The sequence below is a fragment of the Peromyscus maniculatus genome, chromosome 15 (genome assembly GCF_049852395.1).
Source record: "Peromyscus maniculatus bairdii isolate BWxNUB_F1_BW_parent chromosome 15, HU_Pman_BW_mat_3.1, whole genome shotgun sequence".
Classification (NCBI taxonomy): Eukaryota; Metazoa; Chordata; class Mammalia; order Rodentia; family Cricetidae; genus Peromyscus; species Peromyscus maniculatus.
The window spans coordinates 56,063,365-56,084,458 of NC_134866.1; the positions used below are offsets into that span (position 1 = coordinate 56,063,365).

Consider the following 21,094-nt stretch of genomic DNA (forward strand, 5'->3'; position numbering starts at 1 on the left):
TCCCAGGAGAGATAAGAACTTCCTTCCTATATACATCCCCATTTCCCTCTGATATCCCCTTACTCTCATTCACCTTAATTGGATCATTCCAAGCTGAGTAAGACATGGTGGTAGAAGCAGTGGAATTATATTGAAGGGTTTAGTTAATCAAGCCTGGTCTGGAATAAGAAATAGGTAAATTGTGGGGTTCTCTAAGAACACGTGACTATTCCTAAGTGTTATATCCATCCTAAAATGAATCTAGCAAATGTTAGGAAAGGCTTATGAATATCAGAAAAGCAATCCACGATGGGCATAACTTCTTACTATGAAATACATTAAGAGGCATTCTTTTTCCCTCTTGATGCCCCCAACATCTTTGCTTCAATTAAATTTGTATCCCTCAGCCAGTATAAGAAAACAAGAATCTGAAGAGAGAAACCCAGCTTCCTCCACTCCTACATAGTCCAGCACTTTATATACATAAATCCTAAGGAGAAAATTACATAACCAACATTTTATTGAGAAACCACAAATTCAAAAATAGCCAGAAAGAGCTGAAATGATGGTGGAAGAGGCCCTGTGTTCTATCCCAGAGCACTTAAAAAAGAAAAAGAAAAGCAAACCACCTAAGCTCTCTTTGCTACTATATGGATGAAAGTCAGACCTGGCCTTTTAGACTTTGAGTACTGGAATCCTTTCACTCAATCACACTGCTCCAAGTTTGCTTACTTTTATCAGAACATTGTTTTTACTGTAAAAGTTTCCTGTGATATGGTGAAAACATTTTTAGGAACAGAATGCAAAAACATGTTTTCTAACTTCTTCCATGCTTTGTAGGAAGTAATTTAGGAAAAAAAAAAAACACCATTAAAAATCTTTTTTCCTTCACAAATAAATCAAGCTATTCTATTTTTGCACGAGAGTTACAGCTAATCACTGGTTGTACACTTTCTTTACACCTGTTTGTTTTTTACATTTTGTTTCAAATGACATCATAGGTTTATGTTTGCTTATTTCAGTTTTATGTTGCTGTGTGGTTGTTTTTTTCCCCCACAGAAATAGACTTCTTCACAATCTTCTAATAAAATCAAGGCTGTCATATTGCTTGTCTCTGGTGGTGATATGAAATCATCTATGTGCATAGAATCCCTTGGAGTTCTGAAGCTCAGGCCTATGTGTAATGGCTTAGTGAACGTCTAACCATGGTTAGAAAGGATGGTTTTGCTTTATTTCAGGGGGTCAGCTTGATTTTTCTAAAATCCAAATATGTGAATCTAGTTTTGTCTCTAGTCATCCTTTTTGGGTGACCTTAAGAAGAAGGCAATTTCAAGGTCAACTCACTTAATTTAGCTTTGCTGTATGATGTGAATAATGTGTCTTATTTTAGCAAGTGTCTAAACATGAAGAGTAAAGTCCCCTTGACTAGGTGTCTTAGTCAGTGTTTTATGGTTATGAAGAGACACCATTATCATGGTAATTTTTATAAAAGAAAACATTTAATTGGGGCTAGTTTACAGTTTCAGAGGTTTAGTCCATTGTAATCATGGCAGAGATTATGGTGGCATGCAGGCAGACATGGTGCTGGAGAAGGAGCTGAGAGTGCTACTTCTGGATCAGGAAGGCAGCAGGAAGACAGAGAGACACAGGGACTGGCTTGGGCTTTCGAAATCCCAAAGTTCAAGCCCAGTGACAAACTTCCTCCAACAAGGCAATACCTCCTAATCCTTTCAAATAGTGCCACTCCCTGGTGACCAAATAGTCTATGAGCCTGTGAAGGCCACTCTTATTCAAACCACCACACTAGGACATAAGCAAATCTAAGTTTTCAAAAAGAATTTGAGTTCCTGGGTTCAACACTGACAGATGGCCATGCTAACAGGATGCTTCAATTCTATTAACCTATTAATGGTTCCAAGAATAATAATTGAGTTGCCTAGATCTGCATTAAAATTTCAGATTTAGTTAAAAATAGAGGAAACTCCTTACTTATAAGTGTTTCTGTATGAATTGGTCTTAATTAAATCTTCTACAAAATTTAGGGAACAGTTTAACAGGATTTCAAATTAACTTTTTTAGTTGGTATTCTATATTTCTACCTTAGTTGGAGAATTCTCAAAATTTGTAGCTGGCAATCAGCTGAAAGTCCCTCTCAGAATAGTAAGAATCAACTGTGAGACCAAAATGAGCCATCTTAGAAATAAGACCAAAATGCTTTCACCCTAAAATTAAGGCCTAAGATTTCTCCTTTTGGGAATAGGCCATTAGTTACTGAAACCAGTCAGTTCAGATTCCAGAAACCAGGAAGTGTAAAAGTACAGAGTCACAAGATAGTCACGAGGTAATGCCTGCCAGACTATGGAATGTCCTCTCCCTGGTTTCTAGGGTAACTGACCACAGAAATGCCCCCACCTGAGGGCAACCAATGAGAAATGGTGGCGGGCAACCACTCCCTTAGAAGTAATTTCTAGAAGTCCCTAGAAGCGAGCCAATCAGAATTGTATCCATACTAGCACCCCTAAATGATGTAACCTTGTGACTTTTCCCTTTAAAAACTGAGCTTGCAGACAGGTGGGTACTTCCTCCAGCCTCCACTGCATTGGATGTATTGGACGAAGTCCCTGCCTAGGCTTGTATTGCTTTTGGATATCCAGAATTAAACCTTGCTTTTGCATTCCCGCATGCTCGTCTTTGGTGGTCTCTCTGGGGGTCACGATCTGGGCACAACACAACGGTTTTTTAAAACACCTTTATGGTTTATGTAAAGAGTTTGGTCTTGTCTTCCTAACAAAGATTTCTTCTTCTTTGCTGTAGAAACTTTTTTTCATCCTTTCATTTCCCATGAAATCCCTCTCCACTGTCCTTTATCTCAGCCAAATAATGACAGCTTCATTTCTCTGGCAATTACAGGTCTAGGTTTAGACATATTGAAAAGGTTTTGTGGAGAAAGAGTATCTTGGTGATCGGGGCCAAGGAATACCACAAAAATCATACCAGGCAAACAGATCTCACAAGAAATTTATTGGGGGAGGGGCATAAAATGGCTGCCTCTGAGCGAGGATAGGGACAGAACAGTTTGTGATGATGGGCTTCATAGGAAGGACGGAGCATGTGCATAAGGAAAATACAGCAGCAACGATGGTAGAGTCATTAATGGGGGCGGGCATGGAAGAACTCCAAGGAACCTGGTTCCAAAATGTGGGCAAAGGAGTTTTGGTGGTTCTTAGAATGCCCAACACACATGGTACAGTTCTAATGAACTGTATATGTGAGTCTGCTAGGTGACTTCTAGGAAATAACCCTTATAAAAAGTGAAAAAAAAAGAGAGTCAAGAACAGCCAGACGGCTAGCTTATATTTGAATATGATGACTGATAATGCAGCAAGCATTTGGGGACCTCAAAAGGACCTGGCCTGAATGCCTTGCCTACTATATAGGATTGCTGAATAGAAAGATGGAAAAGACGAGTTGTGATACTAGATTTCTTCAGAGAAATAAAACCCAAAATATATAGAGAGGCTCTGTTATGAAATTTGGTTTCATGATTATGGAGGCTGACAATCTCATAATATGTGTGTGAAAACAAAAAAGCTTGTGGTGCAAATGCTTGAGAACCAGACGTGTTTACGGGAGAGCTGTAAGACAGGAATTCTTCCATCCCAAAGATGTTATCTCAATTCAAGAAGAGATAGCAGTTTAATTTGTTCTTTCACTTTTTTTCTTTACTCAAATAGATCCTTAATAGACTGGATAATATCTACTAACATTGGTGAGGAAAGATCATTTTAATTCACTCTACTATTTTGAAGGCAGAAGTTTCTCTAGTCCCACCCAGCCCTGAGGTCTGTGTTTCTCTGGTCTGCCCAGCCCCACAGTCCCACAGCTTCGTATAAAATAATCATTAAGTGGCTTATCTTAATTACCAATTGTATGGCCTATGGCAGGCTTCTTGCTAGCTAGCTCTTATAACTTAATCCATTTCTATTAATCTATAAGTTGCCACAGGCGTTACCAGTCTGCTGGCATCTTGCTGCTCCTTCAGTGGTGGCTGGTGTCTCTTCTCTCTCTCTTTTCTCCTCACTGTCTCTGTTTGGATTTCCCACCTGCCTCTAAGCTGCCTTGCCAGAGGCCAAAACAGCTTTATTTATTAGCCAATGGCAGCAACACATATTCACAGCATACAGAAAGACATCCCACAGTATGCCCCCTTCTCTATCTAATGAAAATGGAAGGTTTTAACTTTAACACAGTAAAGTTATGTATAACAAACAGTTAACAAGCAAGAATTATAGTTACAATATTTAATCTATCTGTAATTGGCAAAATTAAAGAAAATATTCTAGCTAGCCTGTATTTGTGAGTCTAAGGTTTCATATTTAATTTATCTTTTATCATAACCAAGGAAATTATAACTATTAAGTCTTCAACTACATCAAAGGCCCCAGAAGAATATAATATTACCTAAGTACACAGGAAGTGCATGGCAAGCAACTTCTAAAATTCTAGAAATGATAGAGACATCTGTGTGCCTAGACAGTCACCTAAAGTTCTTCTGCAATGTTGGGGCATCAATCTTCAGTCAATAGTTCTAGAGATTTTTAGTTGCTTCTCCCTGTGTCCTGTAGAATGTCTGGTAGTCTCCTCTGTGAAGCAGGAACCTGAAGGACGATCTCACCTATTTTGGCAAAATTTAGTGGTCATTTTTCCATGGGTCCTGCAATGTCCAGTTGATACAACCTTTCGTCAAGCACTCCGGACAAGAACAGTTTCTTACCCAAATGGCTAACTTTTGACATAAGGAAAGCAAACTCCATATGGAGTTTCTTCAATGCCCATCATCTTCTTTGAAGTGAATCAGTGCTGCCAGGAGCAGATGCATCTCACTGTCCAGAAAGTCTAAGTTTTACACTTGATCTTAGCCAAAAGGCCGAGAAGCGATAAGTCTAAGTTTTTAAAACATTTTGAATGCCATATTCTGTAGGTCTTTGAAGTATTTGAAGATTACCTACCTAAGTGAAATATATCTATGTATACCTACAAAACTTAACTAACATGACTATAAGTTTGATTATCATACATGACTAATTTTTATCTGTATTTCTTAATTATACATTACAATTTCAAATGAGCTACACAAACATACCTTAAACAAGAGTAGAAATATTCATACAGTATAACAAAATTAACTTTAAATTTGTATTACTAGACTAAAATCCATAGCAATATAAGTCATTTTAAACAAGTTGTTTCTCTTTAAAAGTAGATTTAATAATCACCCTTTTATCCTATCATATCTATCTATTCCCTTTTCTTTTTTAGTAAGAGATTATATATAAGAGATTATATTTATAATCAACCTCCTCTAAACAAAAACAAACATTTATAAACAATATTTTGGAGTTTGGGCATGCTTCTCATATTACTTACTGCTGGTTGGGGGTGATAGTAATCTTATGGGGATCCTGTGAAAATTAAGAATTATGGTCAAGTCCTGACTGGAGTAGTCTGTGAGGCTGCCTTGTCTGAGCCAGCTGCCTTGAAGCTGTTCTGGATGTTGGAACATCTAGAGACCTCTCAGGGGGTCTTCCTTGAGCAAACCATATTAGCCTGGAATCAATCCACAGGTTCTCATCTTCTGTGGAAATAAAAGCAGAACTTCTTTTCCAAAGCAATGTGTCCTTAGACACAATTTTTGAAGTAAAAATACCTTTAAAATATGCATATTGGCTTAACTCAGCAGCCTTTATAATCAAATATTTCTCTCCAGTTAGAAATCCCAAAGACAGGAAAGGTGCAAAGCTACACAGAGAAACCCTGTCTCAAAAAACAAAAACAAAACAAAACAAAAATCCCAAAGACAAAGACTTTATTTTTTAAAACCATCTATTTCTTCATATAACTGTCTATCCTTTTCCTCTCTCTTCCAAGCCTACATACATTTTTACACACAATGTAAAACATTTAGAGGTTCATTCCATCTGAATCTGTCTTTTGTGAATCTATAATCCTTTTCTGACCAGGAGAGATGTTAAACTGTTGAACTGCATGGCTAGGATGAAAAGCAGCAGCCTTGGCTGCTGACTCTGCCCACTTCAGCTTCCCAATATGGTGGAGTTACCCAGGAGAGTCACGCTCATCATGTAGAGATGTATGGGCTTGAGCTACAGTATGGCGGGTTCACAGAATGTGCAGAACCCATGAATTGACTTTGGTTATCTAGCTAGCAAGAGGCCTGCCATAGACCATATAGTTTGTAAATAATATTAAGCCTCTGAAGGATTATTTTATAATCAAATCAACCAATATTCCTCTCTCTCCAGATGAGCCGCCCTCCCTCCAGGTTGGTTTTCACTGCTGAGATTCTCCCAAGCCACTGTGCTGTTTTAGGAAGGTTGTACCTCTCTCAGGTACAGAAGCCTAGATAACCAAAGTTGGTTCGTGGGTTCTGCAGGGAACTGCTTGCTTCTTGATATGAGTAAGCCACACACTCCTGCTGCAAGCTCCTATTGCTGTGGGCCAAACTAATGAGGGTCTTTGAGGTCCAGCCTCAAGATCCTCTTCAGGGCCTAGGAAGGCTACAGCTCTAGCTGCCTCCTCAGCTCAGTTATTTCCCTCAGAGATAATGGAGTTGTTGATCTGGTGAGACTGGCAGTGAATAATTCCTATAGCTGTGCGGAGATGAGAGGCTGTTAGCATGGCCGTAATTTGACCTGAGTTGGTTGTGGACCCACCTTTTGTTGTAAGTAGCCCACACTCTTTCCAGATGGTAGTGGGACAGGAGGATATGAAAAGTACATTTGGAGTCTGTGAAACATTTAAGGATTGTTCTTGTGCCAATTGGAAGGCATGGGTGAGAGCTATTAGTTCAGCCTGTGGGTTAGTGGTGTAGGCAGAGTTAATGAGCTGGAGGTCTTGAACCAGGCAACAGGTACCATTGGGCTTCTTAACTGCAAGTGTAGGGGTGTTAAAAGGAGAATATGGGGGACAAAGTAGTTTCTTTCTTAGGAGGCCAGAGATGATACATTTAAGTCCCCTGAGGCTCTGCAGTGAGAGTGGGTGCTGGGCTTGGGTGATGTACTAGGTAAGGTCCTGTAATTGGCCAATAATGGGGGAATGGTGTCTAGGAACAGAGGGGTTTGGGTGTCTTAGACTTAGGGGTCCACCTGGGAGGCTGGCAGAGGAAATGACACATTGGACTCAGCAGGGTAAGTGGCTAAAAGGAGGAGAAGAGGGACTATTGGTGAGTCTGGGGTCAAGTGAATGGGAGGAGCAAAAGAAATAGAAGATCCCACTTTGGCTAAAAGATCTCCTCCCAGTAAGGGGATGGGACAAGTTGGAACCACTGTAAATAACGAGTGAGAGGAATAACCTTGGAAATGCAGTTGAGTGGCGGGGTCTGGTGAAGTAGGTAAGGCAGTCCCCCTTATCCTGACAACAGGGAGATGAGAAGGAGAGGTGGGTCCCTAAAACTCCCTCAGGCTCAGTAGGCAGCCCCAGAGTCCAGGAAGAAGGAGATGGCTGTGATGACTACCCAGGTCTCCCTGTCACAGATAATAATGGTCAGGTCAAGGGAGCCTGGGTCCCTTCAGTGATCCATGGCTGCTGCAGGCCACAGAAATATGAAGTAGGAATTCAGCTGACTATGACAACCCTAATACCTGGAAGAAGCCAAGGGCCTTTCTAGATACAGCCAAGGCTTAAGGAGTCTTGGTGATATTGGCTTTTGAATATTAGCTGTTTCCTGCTGTGAATTTTGTGTGTGCTATCGTAGCTTTCCCATTTGATTCTAAGAACTTCTAACAGTGTGATTGCTCATTCGTTGGGCACATTTTTTTCTCTGTACAGTTACAGTATTTGGATAACTTCCCCCAACTGTGTGACAAGTCACACAGGCAAGACTTCTTATCAGGCTTTTATCTCCCTTTTTAGCATTAAAATCAGACATCTCCTTTAGCAAATATCCAGGGCCAAGGCCATCTCTGGACAAAAGCATTTTATCTGAGATACCTCTCAAACATCCAAGGACAAATTACAGATAGATAAGCATCCAGACCACCTGCTAGTCTCCTGAATTAAGGTAAATAGCCATATGGAGACAACCACCAAGGCCAGGTGGATGTTAGGTACAAAGCCTTGTTTCTTATGCAAATTAAGCTTAAATCCTCCTTTCTCCCATAGCCCAAGTGGTATCTCTAGACTTCCCCTTTAACATTTAACTCAGAACAAAAGGGCTTATCTTGTGGGCCCCAAGAATATATCATAGAGATTCAGCTGTGTATTAAAGCTGAACTTTGACCGGCCAAGGGTCTGTCAAAAGCCAAAGTCATTTATTATGAATATTTGGTGTGACCCAGCCTTTAATATTTCAGCTGTCTTCTGCTATGAAATCCTTGTGTGCCCAGACCTACTTACTGGTAAACAGTTCAGCTCCCCAGACCTGCTGAACTACTAAGTTACTAACTGCCCTGCTGAGTTTAGGAGACAAGCTGGCTGGAGACAAGTAGCTTTGTTTCCTGTGCTAATGAAGCTCAGACCATCCCATTGCCTCCAGGAGGCCTAGTGATTCTCCAGAGCACTTGACTGAGAACAAAAGAGGTTTTTACATATCAAGGTGAGAGATAAAACAACAGTCCTGAGGAGGCAGGGAATGAGGTACCCAGGGAAAGAAAAGGCAGGTATTTTCTGTAGACAGGGACAGAACAGCATGGCGAGAGAGAAGAGGAAGACAGAGGTTCTGTAGAGGGTAAGCAGATCTCGGGTAGAGTTTTCTGAGTGCCAGGAGTAGAGAGTAGCAGAGATGGAAAAAGAGGATACAGAGGACGAAGATGAGGTTGAAAGCATAGGAGTTAGTTGTTAGCTGGACTATGAGCTGGGGAGCTGGACAGAACTGCAGTTATGGAGACAGGACTTCATTGCAGAGAAATAAAGCAGACGAATATAGAGCTAGCTTGTTATGTCTAGAGTAATTCCTGCCTTGAATGCCTGGTGGAACTATAGCTGAATTGATAGAATTTTGTCTTAGAGGACTAAAGTTAATAGATATAAGAACATAGTGTATGTAGATTTTTTCCCTAATATCCCACGCCAGACATAGCAAAGCCCCCTTGGACACTGGGGAACCAATACACACCAGGTACATCAAGCTGTGACACAGGCTGCCTAGCAACGCGGGCCCCCCCACCCCCCCCCACCCTGCCAGAAAATGGTGCAACCGAGATTAGACTGAGACAGATACGGCTCCAAAGGAAAAAGGGCAGTTTTATTTTACCCATGACTTAGTGATATGAAAGTCCTAACATTTTACCCAACTTCTAAGGATATAGTTTGAGCACATGAATTTCCCTTTTTGATTCATTAACTGATTTTAGCCCTTAGTTGACCCCACCTCCTTTAACCACTCCCCCTTTGGGTTGCAAATAAAGCTGACAATCACTGCTCTTTGTGTGGATCTTATGACCCAGAAAACCTTGCATTGCATTGTCAAAGTATTACTGTTTGTAGATGCATATATACTGGTACCTCTACAGCATGGGACCATTTTGTCTTAGAAGAATAAAGTGAATGGACTAAAGAGCTTGCTGTACTTAGATTCATTGAACAACCCTAAGACCAATTTTTGCCTCTGGTAGTGACTCTTTTGGAACCCTGGGAAAAGACTATAAGGGGCTGGATTCCGATAGTGTTTGTTACATGGCCATGCCTAAAACTTTGGCTATAGGGTGGTCTGTGTCTGATTTCCCCATGCCACAAGGGGCACGTGGGCAGTCAACAACCCAGTGTTCCTCTTGGTGGCACCTTGGACATGGCCCAGGTGGCCTGTGGGGATTAGGGCAAGCCCAGGCCAAGTGACCCCCTGGCCACATTTGAATCAGAGACCCAGTGGTCCTGGAGCCCCAGAGGGCAAGGGAGCCCCAGCAGTTGCTGAAGCTGGTTGGATGGCCTTGGCCATCATTTAGTATTTATGCTTATGGGCTTTTTCACCTCTCCCATGTTACACCTTAAAGGTCAGTGGGGTGAGAGGCCTCTCCCCAGTCACTGAAGCTTGGCCCTAATGTTAGGGAACCTCTGGGAAAAGAAATAAATCATAAGTAGTTGTCTGCCATCTGGATTTTCAGGGTCTAAATTGGTGTACTGTAAGAGGGCCTTTGTGATGCATTCTAGGAACTGAGATGGATTTTCCTATTTGTCCTGGATGATTTCTTGGAGTTTTTCATAGTTAACTGGCTTAAGGGCAGCCTTATGGAGACTGGCCAGGAGGCAGGTTGTAAACTGATATCTAGCTAGAATGCTCTCTGGGGCATTACAGTCCCATGGTGGGGGGTCTTGGTTGGGGACGCCGCAGCTCTGGCCAGGTATGCTGCATTAGTTTGGTGCATTTCATCTGCATGTGCTCTAGCCTTCTCTCAAACTTGCCTGTGCTCCTCGGGAAGTAGGTTATTAGCTAGGATCATATATATATATCACAGAAGGTAAGACTGTACACTTGGGTAATAGACTGGAATTCTTTAATGAAAGAGGTAGAGTTAGACGTATGAGTGAAGCTTTAATGAAAGAGGTAGAGTTAGACGTATGAGTGAAGGGTTCACAACACGCCCCCCCCACGGTCCCATTTACCAGGCGGACACTTCCGCCTAGCCAATTCTGGTCAGGCCGGACACCTCTGCCTAGCAAGTTCCGGCCAAGGCATCTCGCGTGACCAGAATCCGTGACATTACATGGCTACGTAAGCGCGCAACGTGACCATGTGATCTACGCACATGCGTGGAGTAGTGACGTGACCTGGCCACGCCCCCAGCTGGTTTTTAAAGCGGAGCGCCATATTCCCAGTTCTCTTCTCTTCTCTCCTCTCTTCTTCTCCACGCACGTGTCTCTCCCACAGGCCTACGCACTCTGTCCCTTTAACTCTAATAAACTCTATAAGCAGATTCTGTCGTGTTTCGTGACGTTTCCTTGCAGGGTAAGAACACAACGCAGCTAAATAACTAACAATGAGACCCCAGCTTTTTTCCTCTATTTGAGAGAGTTCACTTCATGAGAAGCGGACATGTACCTTAGCCAGTCCGTCCACACTGGCAACCTCTTGCTGGATTGGGTTGGGTAGAGAGGGATGGATGGGGTCTCATAGCAGAACAAGAGTGAGTAACAGGGGGAGTGAAAGTGGGTGTCAGTCAGACGGTTAGAATGGTTAGAATGGAGAGGAGGAAGGGGCTGGAGGAGCTGAAGGAGGAGCACTTACATGTTGAGGTCAGAAGAGTGGGCATTCACTGGCAGAGTCCAGAGAGGTGGAGGGTTCCTCACTTCAGACTGCATAGCTGGGAGGATGTGAGTGGGTGAACAGAAGAACAAAGAGAAGGCTTGAACATAGGGTACCTCCTTCCATTTCCCCAGCCACCGGCAGACGTTGGAAAGGTCCCGTATAATGCTGGGATCCTAGCTGCTAGTAGGCAGCCATTTTGATTGGTTACCTAAGGGTATTTGGTTCAGATCTGACTGCAAAGGCGGATAAGTCGAGTGCTAAGTGTAGAAGTTTGAGGTTTTCTAAAAGACATCCCAGAGGGGAGGTTGGACTTGTGGTATTAGGTGCAGTTCCCATGAGTGAGGCAGAAAAAACAAGATTCAAAGGCCTGGAATATCCAATGTCCCAGAAATTCAGGGAGGATGGGATGGAGAAGGCACAGGCTGCCCAGTGAGTCTGCACACCAAGGGCGGGGCCGCGGACTGAGCAGACACAAGCTGCCCCGTATGCTGTCACAGGAGCAGGGGCTAGGAGGCTCTGGCCCAGAGAGACGTGTGGTTCCTTGGTATCAGAGTTTGCTGCGGGGGCTGAGAGGTGAGAAACCATGGTCGAGCGATGAGGCTTCACTCATGGGAAATGGCCAGGGCTGATTGTCAGCAAATGGGATCAATCATGGCCTTGAAGGCCGTGATTGGGGGTTCTCCCTCCTCCAAGTACACCAGAGGGGTGCCAGATGCTCAGCAATCACTCCCCTGGTCCAGGGAAGCATTTACTGGGAGAAGGGGAACTCAACAAACGTGTTCGTGTTGGATGGAGGGGCCCAGCTATCAGCTAATTGGAAAGGTGAGGCTGTCACAGGTGGATTGGGTTCCAGGGTCCCTGCATGCCTCATACTGCTGGTGGGCAGGAGGAACTGCCAGGAAGGCCTGCCGAGTCACACGGCACCAATAGCATACAACAAAAGTCATGTAGGGGGCTTATTGGAGGGGAGGGGGAGGAAGAGGGCACAAAGGTCTGCTTCTGGGAGAAACGGCAGAGAGAGAGACAAGGTGGGAAGCGGGCATTGCCCACCTTATTTATCTATCTATCTATCTATCTATCTATCTATCTATCTATCTATTTAAACCTGGCGTGATCAGACGCCTGGGAATTGAACCCGGGTCCTCTGGAACATCAGTCAGTGCTCTCCTTTCTAGGGCCTGCCTTTTATAAGGGGATGTAGAGCATGCACACAGGGACTATATAGTGATATAGTGGCCATAGGTCCCTGAGCTGACCAGTGTACCTGCCTGAGTCCTGAGGAGTGTATGCGCACAGGAGGTTCTCGGTGGCTGCAGCCGAGGACCCTGGGGGCAGGCCGGCATAATGCCTGAATGATAATGGAACCCTCTATTGAAACACATGGCATTGCAGCATAATTGTCAGATTGTCTCCTACATCTGCCATTTTGTCTCTTTGAGGCAAAAGTGTGTTGTTTATTGTAGTTTTCCAATGCTTAGCACATCTTTTAGCATAAAATAATTAGTTAATATTTATTAATAAGCATAAAAGTAATGCTGTAACCCAGGCTGGGATTTGTGAAGAAGCTTGAGTTCTCTCTTTGGCTGATCTATTTCTAGTATTTTTCAGACGGTAACATCCTCATCAGGGTGGGGAGGAGCAAAGAGAGGAAGGACAACCTGCAGCTCTTTAACAGTTTATCCAAATTCTGGAGGAAGGGAAAGGGTGTTCAGGGGTCCTTTGGCCTCAACCGGGAGCATAGTCTTCTGAGTTTCCACTCTCCCAGCATAGCACTCAGTGGGGAGGCGCGTCCCTGCAGGCCATGAGAGGGGCTGCCAGGAAGGAGTCTGTGTGCTGGTGGAGCTTAGCGACCCTGAGCCCTCACATCTGCATGCCTGGCTGTCACACTGCTAGCCAGGCTGTAGCAGACTTGAAAGCTCCTGAGGGTTGACCCTTCCTTTTTAGCCAGCAGCTTGTAAAACCAGGAGCAGGAACTGTAGAGCTTTGGTTTTTGCTCACAAAAATGAGAGCTGAGTTTTATCTCCATTTTCTGGTGGAGAAATGGCATCCTAAACTGCCAGGAAGATTATAAGGTTATCATCTAGTGGGAGGATTTTTTGGTAAAAACAAAAACAAAACAACAGATATGATATTGTCCTCTCCCTCAAGAGTTAGTCTAAAGGGCCTGCCAATCATCTGGATGAGAAGATGCCCTTCAGGAAGTAGTCTGTTTCAGAAACTTTAAGACATTGTATAAAGCGTGCCTTAAAGCATAGATTGGAACAATGGTCTTCTGCTACGGGCCGCAGGAATGTATTATCAGAAATTAGCTGGTTATGGCAAAGCCACTACCTGAAGGGATCAAGGAATTCCTTCAAAGGAAGCCAGATTCCAAGGAGTTTTTGGTGTTATTTGGCTTGTTATATATCAGCTGTCTTCTGTTATGAAAATCACGTGAGCTTTCATAGCTTTCCAAATTGATTTTTTCCTAAGAATTGCTAACAGTGTGGACTGATCCCTATTAGCACATATATGTTCGAGGTATTTGGAGAACAACCTCAGGAAAGACTTCCTTCCCTCAGGCCTATCCGTTTCTTCTCTTTTTAGAGCTGGAATCAGATTTCTCCCTTCTCCACTTTCAAGGACTAACAGAAATAACACTCCAGACCACCACATGCTAGTTTCCAGATTTAAGGTAAATTCCATAAGGAGATATCGCCTAGGTCAGGTGGACCTTAAGTAATAGCTTTGCACAGTTTAGCTCGGACCCTCCTTTCTTACAGCCTTACTAACTTTATAGACACATAACTTCTTACCTAACCACTTCTAGGAATGTAGATTGAGCACATAAATTCCCTTTTTGATATACTAACTGATAATAGCTCTCAGCTGACCTCCTCCCTTAACCACTCCATTTCCAGGTTGTAAAAGAAAGCCTGACAGTCACTGCCTAGGGAAACTCTTACCTGCCCTGATGACCTTGCAGGAATTCAGGCCTGTGACCTGCTGGAGGGGAGGACTGTGTTTACAGTGATGACTGTAAAGCTAGAGACTGAAGGGGGAATTAAAGCAAGTGGACTAAAGAGCTGAGATTCTATTTCCTGAAAATAGTCCTCACCGTTCCTGGTTCTCTCTCCTGAGCCCCTGGGAAGTATAGTATTAAGGCTGGTCCTCTAATTTTACAAGAGTCTTCATGTCTACTGTCCACTCTCACCCCTTGAGAATGATTTCCTCCACAATTATCTCTCTGTCCACTGTTCAATCTCACCTCTTGAGAGCTTTTCACTTCTTGATGGTCTCTCAGGCCCTTATTCACTCTTGTCCTTTGTTTTCTTCCACAGTGGCCTCTCAGTCCACTGTCCACTTTCACATCTTGAGAACAGCCCACTTTCCCTCGGAATAAACTGTCTTCTACTCTACACCGTGGGTCTCACTTGAATTCTTTTGCATGGATCACAATGACTAGGAGACTGAGGGAGGACAGAGCAAGATTATAGTAACATTTTCACTTCCAGCATTCAGGACAGAGCGCTAAGGCTCGGGGGGCGGGGGGGGGGGGGGGGGCTTGAGAAATATACTAAAGGGTCAGTTTGGCCACATGCTTTTCATAGCTGACCTCCAGTGGAAAAGAGTTGATTAAAAATCAAACATTCAGAGCCAAATTCACCCCAAGTTTAGGTAGAAGAATCCATGTCATCATATGAGACAATGGTTGTCTGGTTATCAGCAGGTGCCTATCCAGGTCACCAAGAAGGTAAAGACAGCTTTGGGACATTAGTTAGTCCAGATCTGTCTTGGACAGATTTCTTTTGGTTATAGCAAGGGCCCTTTGGGGACAAGAGGGTAGAGGAGATGATGTTGAATCCATGACGAGCTGATGCAAGGACACATTTTTGGTAGGTGAAGCCCTTAGCTCCTCACAGTAAACACCTTAGGTTGTTGGCTGGGTTTGAGCCAGTGAGATGGGTGCACCTTGAGTAGTGTCCCATAACTGTCGTTTCTTGGCAGTGCTTGGCTGGGTAGGTTAGCCTCTTTGGGGGAAGATGACACTAACCCCCAGGAGGACAGACCTGAGACCATCCAGTTAGGCCTGCTGTAGGCTAGACTGGTGTATCCACCAAGAAAAAGAATTCTGGCGGAATGCAAGCCACACTAAATGAAGATTTATCTTTTATGTAACCTACCTATATCTGACTCATGATAAGCTATACAACAAATCTGCATTGAGTGCCTCTGTGTATCACATGTTGTAGAAGTACGTAGATACAACCAGGCACAAAACAGAATCTGTGGAAATCATTACTTATATAAATAAGCTGTAAACAGTTACTTCCCCTTTCCTCTTAGTGGCACATTTGCTATTGACAAGAAACCAAGATGTGTGAAAGCTGTCAGTTCTCAGGTGAAGGGCGTTGCTAAGTACATGGGTATAGTGCTTATAAATGCTGCGACTTCCCTCGGAAGCAAGGACGGTTAAGAGGATGAGGTCACGGATCAACTCTGTTCCCTGATTTAGTTCTCGACAACCCACGTGAATAAGCTAGGCATTGTTTTGTTTTGTTTGAGACAGTCTATCAGTGTAGTCTAGACTACTCTAGAACTCATTACAAAGTCTGTGTTGGCCTCAAATTAGACAACGCTCCTGCTGGGGAGTGCTAGGATTGCAGGCAGGGCCTCTGCACCCTGCTGGGTTTGTTTTTTAAAGAGTTCTACCTACACAGGCAGGGTTGGAGCCCTGGCCTGCAGATCTCCTTAACACTCAAACAGTGAGTTCCGCTCCCTCACGTCATTCATCACCTGAGTATTTTCCTTGTCTAGTTTGCTCAAGACTTTGTCCTTAGAAGCTCAATGTGGACAGGCTTTGAGCTGGTCTGGGCACAATAGCCATGTCCTGTGGGATAAGGGTTGCCTTGGTAAGGATTGGCCTTTCCAACGGAAAGCTTTATGCTCTTCTCCTGTACTCAGTTTTTATTGACGTGGAAGTTAAGACTGGAAACAAAAGCCAGACTGATTTTCCTCCCAGAAAACTCATTACCATGTTAAAAAAAAAAATTCAAGCTGCTCCGTGGGAAATGTTATTTTTCAAATGTTCTGTTTCTGAAGTGGCAGCGTGATTACTTTTCTACAACATTGCTAGTAGAACTCATAATCTCCCCAGGAAGAGCGTTGTGGGGATTTTCTTCTTGGAAGAAACAGCAGATTTGCTGCTCCCCAAAGATGCACTTGACTTAAGCACAATTCAAAATAACTAAAAACAACACAGCGACGAATGAAAATTTGGCAATTTAGTTAAAATAAATGGTCTTATCTAGAACACAATGGGAGTATAAAAGAGAATTGCAAAAATAATAACTCTGGAACTTGGGTGGATTTTTACAACTTTCCAAGTTTGGTCTCCTCTAAATGGGCAATATGAAAGGAAGTGGAGAGAAGAAAACGAAGGGGAAGTGAAAGACAAGTTCTCATTAGAAAGAAATACGATAGCATGGAGAAAGCAGACCCGGCTTCAGAGGTTCCAGGAAACAGTTTCATCCTTTGCGACTTAGGCAGACCTCTACGCCCTGCCCTGTGCTGCATGGAGGCTGTGCCACAGTGACAAACCTGTCTCTGCAGCAGCTCCTAGAAGGGACTTTCGCAGGAGCAGGACAGCGGTCTGGGGCGCGGCGGGGGCGGGCGCAGGTAGCCCTTGTCCCGCTCCTCCCTCCGGGCGTGGTGATAGTGGGGGTGGGGCCAGCGGTGGCGGTGGAGCGCCTGGTGGTCCCCAGCCCCCTCGTTGATCTCGGCTTCTCCCTCCCTCCCGCAGCACACAACTCCGAGGCGCCTCCGGAGCCGCCGCCAGAGCCCACAGTCGCCAGCCTGGAAGAAGAGGTAGACGAAAGGGTTGAGGGCGCTGTTGGCCACCTCCACGACGCGCATCGCCACCACTAGGCCCTCTCCCTCCCAGTCACCCGCGGGCCCCGACGACCAGGCGGCTGCCAAGCGGGCCGCGAAGTAGGGTAGCTCGCAGCCCACGAAGAGCAGTGCCAGCGACAGGCTCATTTTCAGGCTCTGCACCTTGGCGCGGGGCAGTGCACTGGGGGCTCGGGCCGGACTGGCCGACCAGGGTGCCCCAGCCACGGGAGCCTGAGACCCGCGCTGCCACCACACACACAACAGGTGGCCGCAAGAGACACCCATGATAGCGACCGGAGCCGCGAAGCCCACGATAGCTTCGTAGACAGCGTAGATCTGCAGGTGCCAGCGCGGCAGGGGCGCGAAGATGCCCCCGCAGCGATGCTCCCCCGGCCAGGCGCTGGCAGCCGGAGGTGGAGGAGCGCCCCAGCGCACCACGAAGGTCGGCGGCAGTGCCAGCAGCAGCGCCAGCAGCCAGCCCAGGGCAGCCAGGGCGCGCGCGGGCAGCTGCGGGCCCTGCGGACAGCGCACGGCGAGCTGGCGCTCGAGGGCGATGAGCGCCACCAGGTGGGCGGAGGCGCCCCGCCCCGATGCCTGCAGTAGCTGCGAGAAGCGGCACGCCAGGTCTCCCAGAGCCGGACGCGGGTCGCCTAGCAGCTCCCAAGCCAGCTGCGACAAAGCGGTGCCACCGCTCGCGTACAGGTCGGCGGCTGCCAGCTGCACCAGCAGGAAATCCATCTTGCGACGCTTGGGACCCGGCCAGGGCCGGCTGCCGCCGCCGCACAAGCGGCATAGCACCGTGATGTTGCCCGCCACCGCGGCCACCAGGATGATTCCCATGAAGACCAGGTGGATCAGGTGGCTGGGTGGCCCGCGTGGCGGCGGCTGCGGCCCCGGGACAGAGGTCGCCTGCCCCGAAGTCAGGTTGAGACTCCAGCTCGGCAGGATGGATAAGGAGAGGTTGGGCGAGGGAGGCAGAGCGGTGGGGCTGAAGGGATCCTCCATCCTTAGTCCGGAGGAAGGAGAGGAACCTCTGAGGGCGGTACTTGCTTGAAATGCCAAAGTGGAGGCGAGGTGAGGTGGCACAGGCCGCACCGCTGGGTCTCTGTGACTTCTCAAAGTTAGTTGAAAAAAGCACACGCATCCGGGGCGAGATGGATTCGGGTGGATTTGTGCTTAGTTGTTTTTATAGGTTGTCCTCGTCATTTGTCACTCAAATGTGGGTTGTACATTCGAGGAACACACATGATCCCTATTCTCCACCTTCTCAACATTTCGCCCCCTCCTCCAATCCCAGCAAAGCTTCTTCTAATCCATGACCCACCCCCACTCCCCACCCCCGCCCCGCGGGATTGGTGGACCACAGGGCTCTGGAAACCTTGCCCTAACGTACAGCCAGACAGAAAGTTGTGTATATGATCTCTGCAAAGACTAATTAATATTAATCCAGAAGCAACACCTAAGATAGTAAGCTTCTGACTGAGATTGTACGCTCCCCACCAATAAATGTCGTAATCGCTAACAGGAAAAAAAAATACAAATACTATTTTTGATTAAAAAACAAAGAAAACCATTTTGTACTGCCACAGGTCCTCACTAGTCAGAGAAACACGGGGACGAGAAACTCAGCAGGGTTCCCCATTTCCCCCACTCCCTATCCCGCTGGGTGCCAGCGCGGAGTGCACGCCAGGCACACAGTCTACCACAGAGCTAGCCGGGCTGCTAACAGCACTAGCTTCTTGAGCAGAGTCACCAGGTGACTCTGACAGGGTCTTATCTTTCTTTGCCTGCAGTGAGAATGGCTTAACTGGAGAGAATCGAGGGCCGCACTGTTGCCTGGCAATTAGGAGCAGCAGAGGTTTGCAGACGCTTTCCAGTACTCCCGTTACTAGAAGCAGGGGATAACAGCTGTTCTCCTCTAGGGGTGTACAGCTCGTTTTGTTAGTCTGAAGAGGACTCTAATAGGGTTTTGTACAAATGGTGGTTCGTGTATTGAGTCCCCCAGTATTTTCACCAGCGAGGGATGTGTCAAGGCTCCTATGTCTCTTGATTTCCAGCAGATGGGAGGTTGCTAGGAGGGAATACGCCTCCAATAAGCCTAGAGAAAAGGTGACTAAGAAAATGATACGGCGGCCAATTTTTAAAAAAGAAATCCAGCTCACAGGAAATGGCTTAGATTTAATGCGCCACTTTTAGCCCTGCTTCACAAACACATTTCAGTTTTCCCACTGGAAGCATTGTTGGGTCTTTTGTGCACCCATCTCATTAATCATGGTGAAAGCAGGATTTCTTGTACTTCCTGGTCTTGGGCCAGGGAGGTGTGGGTGTCTGAAGTAATGTTTGCAACCTGCAGGTACAGGAGTTAGGAGGGCTTGGTAGGATGCTTATTATCCTGCCAGTTGCTGTTGGGATCTCACTTCCTCAAGTCTATCACTTGACTGGAGATGCTTGTCATTGTCATACACCCTGCGCCTCATGCTGGAATAGACATCTGGCAGGTATCAGTAACTATGTGTTCAGCGGATGAATTAGTGATTATATACTGCATGTCAGATAACTTGGAGCAAAGTGCTGGTCTTGACTATAAATCTGTCTCGTAAGATGCCTTTTCCATTGGTACCAGTTTCATCTGGAGGAGCCCCAGTCAGACCCGAGGGTGTGTGGATGGTGACATCTTTGCAGGAACATTGAAGGAAGAAGTACAGTGACAAGAGTGGAGAATTTCAGTCCTGATTGATCTTCATGTCCAAGGCATTTCTGTACCACATGGTCCAGTCTTTTCTTCTGAACAGCCAACGACTCTCTTACAAATTCGAGTTCAATATTTCCCAATGTAATTCTGTTTGTGGGACTGTTCTCAGAAATTACAAAGCAAAATCTACCATTGAAAGTACATTCCACAGAACTTTAGAAAGACTTGAGAACATTGATTAAAATAAACAACAGTTGTTTTCCAGCGAAAACAGTGGCCACAGCTGCTCAGGTTGTGTCATGGAGTACCCAGGGGACAAGCTGACTCTGACCTTCTCCCCTGTATCTGTGTTCCTCTTTTTTGACATCACCTACTATCTGATGGTACTGAGGCAGCGGCTAGGGTACTAGTTCATGCATGGCATCCATTTGGTCATTTGAGGGGACAGGAAGTGCTGGAAATTGGACCTAGGGCCTCATATGTGAAAAGGGGTGGCAGCAACATGGAATAATTCCGTCCAACTGTTGAGTGCTATGCTCCATTGCTTTGGTGGAGGAATTTTATCCTGTACACTACTTACAGAACCTCCATTGAGGTTTTTACAGACCATACTAATATTTTACTGGCACCTTTAATCTGGTATATTCTATTTTTTGCCCATGTGACCTGGTTTCCCAGGGCTATTCATTTCTACCTGTTTGACTCCTGGCTGTAGAATCAAAGACGGGATCAGAACTTGGAAAAAGCAGGTGGGAGCACACATGCTCACAGCTGTCACAGAAGTGGCTAGATAGTTATGAAAGCCTTTGGATGGGCCCATGGTGCTGGTGGTGCTGTCGTCCCAATTCATGAACAGTTGCTAAAAGGAGACTGGAAACAAGACTGATGAAGGGCTGGAGATGTCCTTCCCGTCTAAGGTAACCTTGCCGGGTCAGTCTCTTTACAATCCAGCAGACCAAGCATAATGTCAGTGCCTTCACACCATCTTTCTCTTGACTATAAAGGTAACCATGGTTACTGCCATGACTCTTGCTCCCTTTGAAGGTACCTTGATGCTGTTTGGCTGGCAGCAGCAGTTTTCATCAAGTGTCAAGAAAAGTGAACAAAACCGCTTTCCAGTGGCATGTCAACTTCTGAGCCTGCCAGAGGCTCCAAGTGGTGCTAGGATGCCCATCAGGAACTTGTGAATCTGGGGCCAGCCTGGACTACATAGTGAGTTCCAGGCCAGCAAGAGCTATATAGTGAGGTCCTGTCTCAATGAAGAAAAAAGAAAAAAAAGGAAGGCCCAACGTTAT

The 21,094-nt window shown here is 45.5% G+C and overlaps 1 protein-coding gene and 1 pseudogene across 1 annotated transcript; one reads left to right on the forward strand and one right to left on the reverse strand.

Moving 5' to 3' along the window:
* Positions 1-16,692: 16,692 nt before the first annotated feature.
* Positions 16,693-18,240, reverse strand: Gpr150 (G protein-coupled receptor 150). The gene has a single exon (XM_006986552.4). It carries the CDS (start codon positions 18,110-18,112, stop codon positions 16,835-16,837), a length of 1,278 nt encoding a protein of 425 aa, XP_006986614.1. The 5' UTR covers positions 18,113-18,240; the 3' UTR covers positions 16,693-16,834.
* A 1,858-nt stretch (positions 18,241-20,098) lies between these two features.
* On the forward strand, positions 20,099-21,080 carry LOC121822875 (trimeric intracellular cation channel type B pseudogene; annotated as a pseudogene).
* The last annotated feature ends 14 nt before the right edge of the window (positions 21,081-21,094 follow it).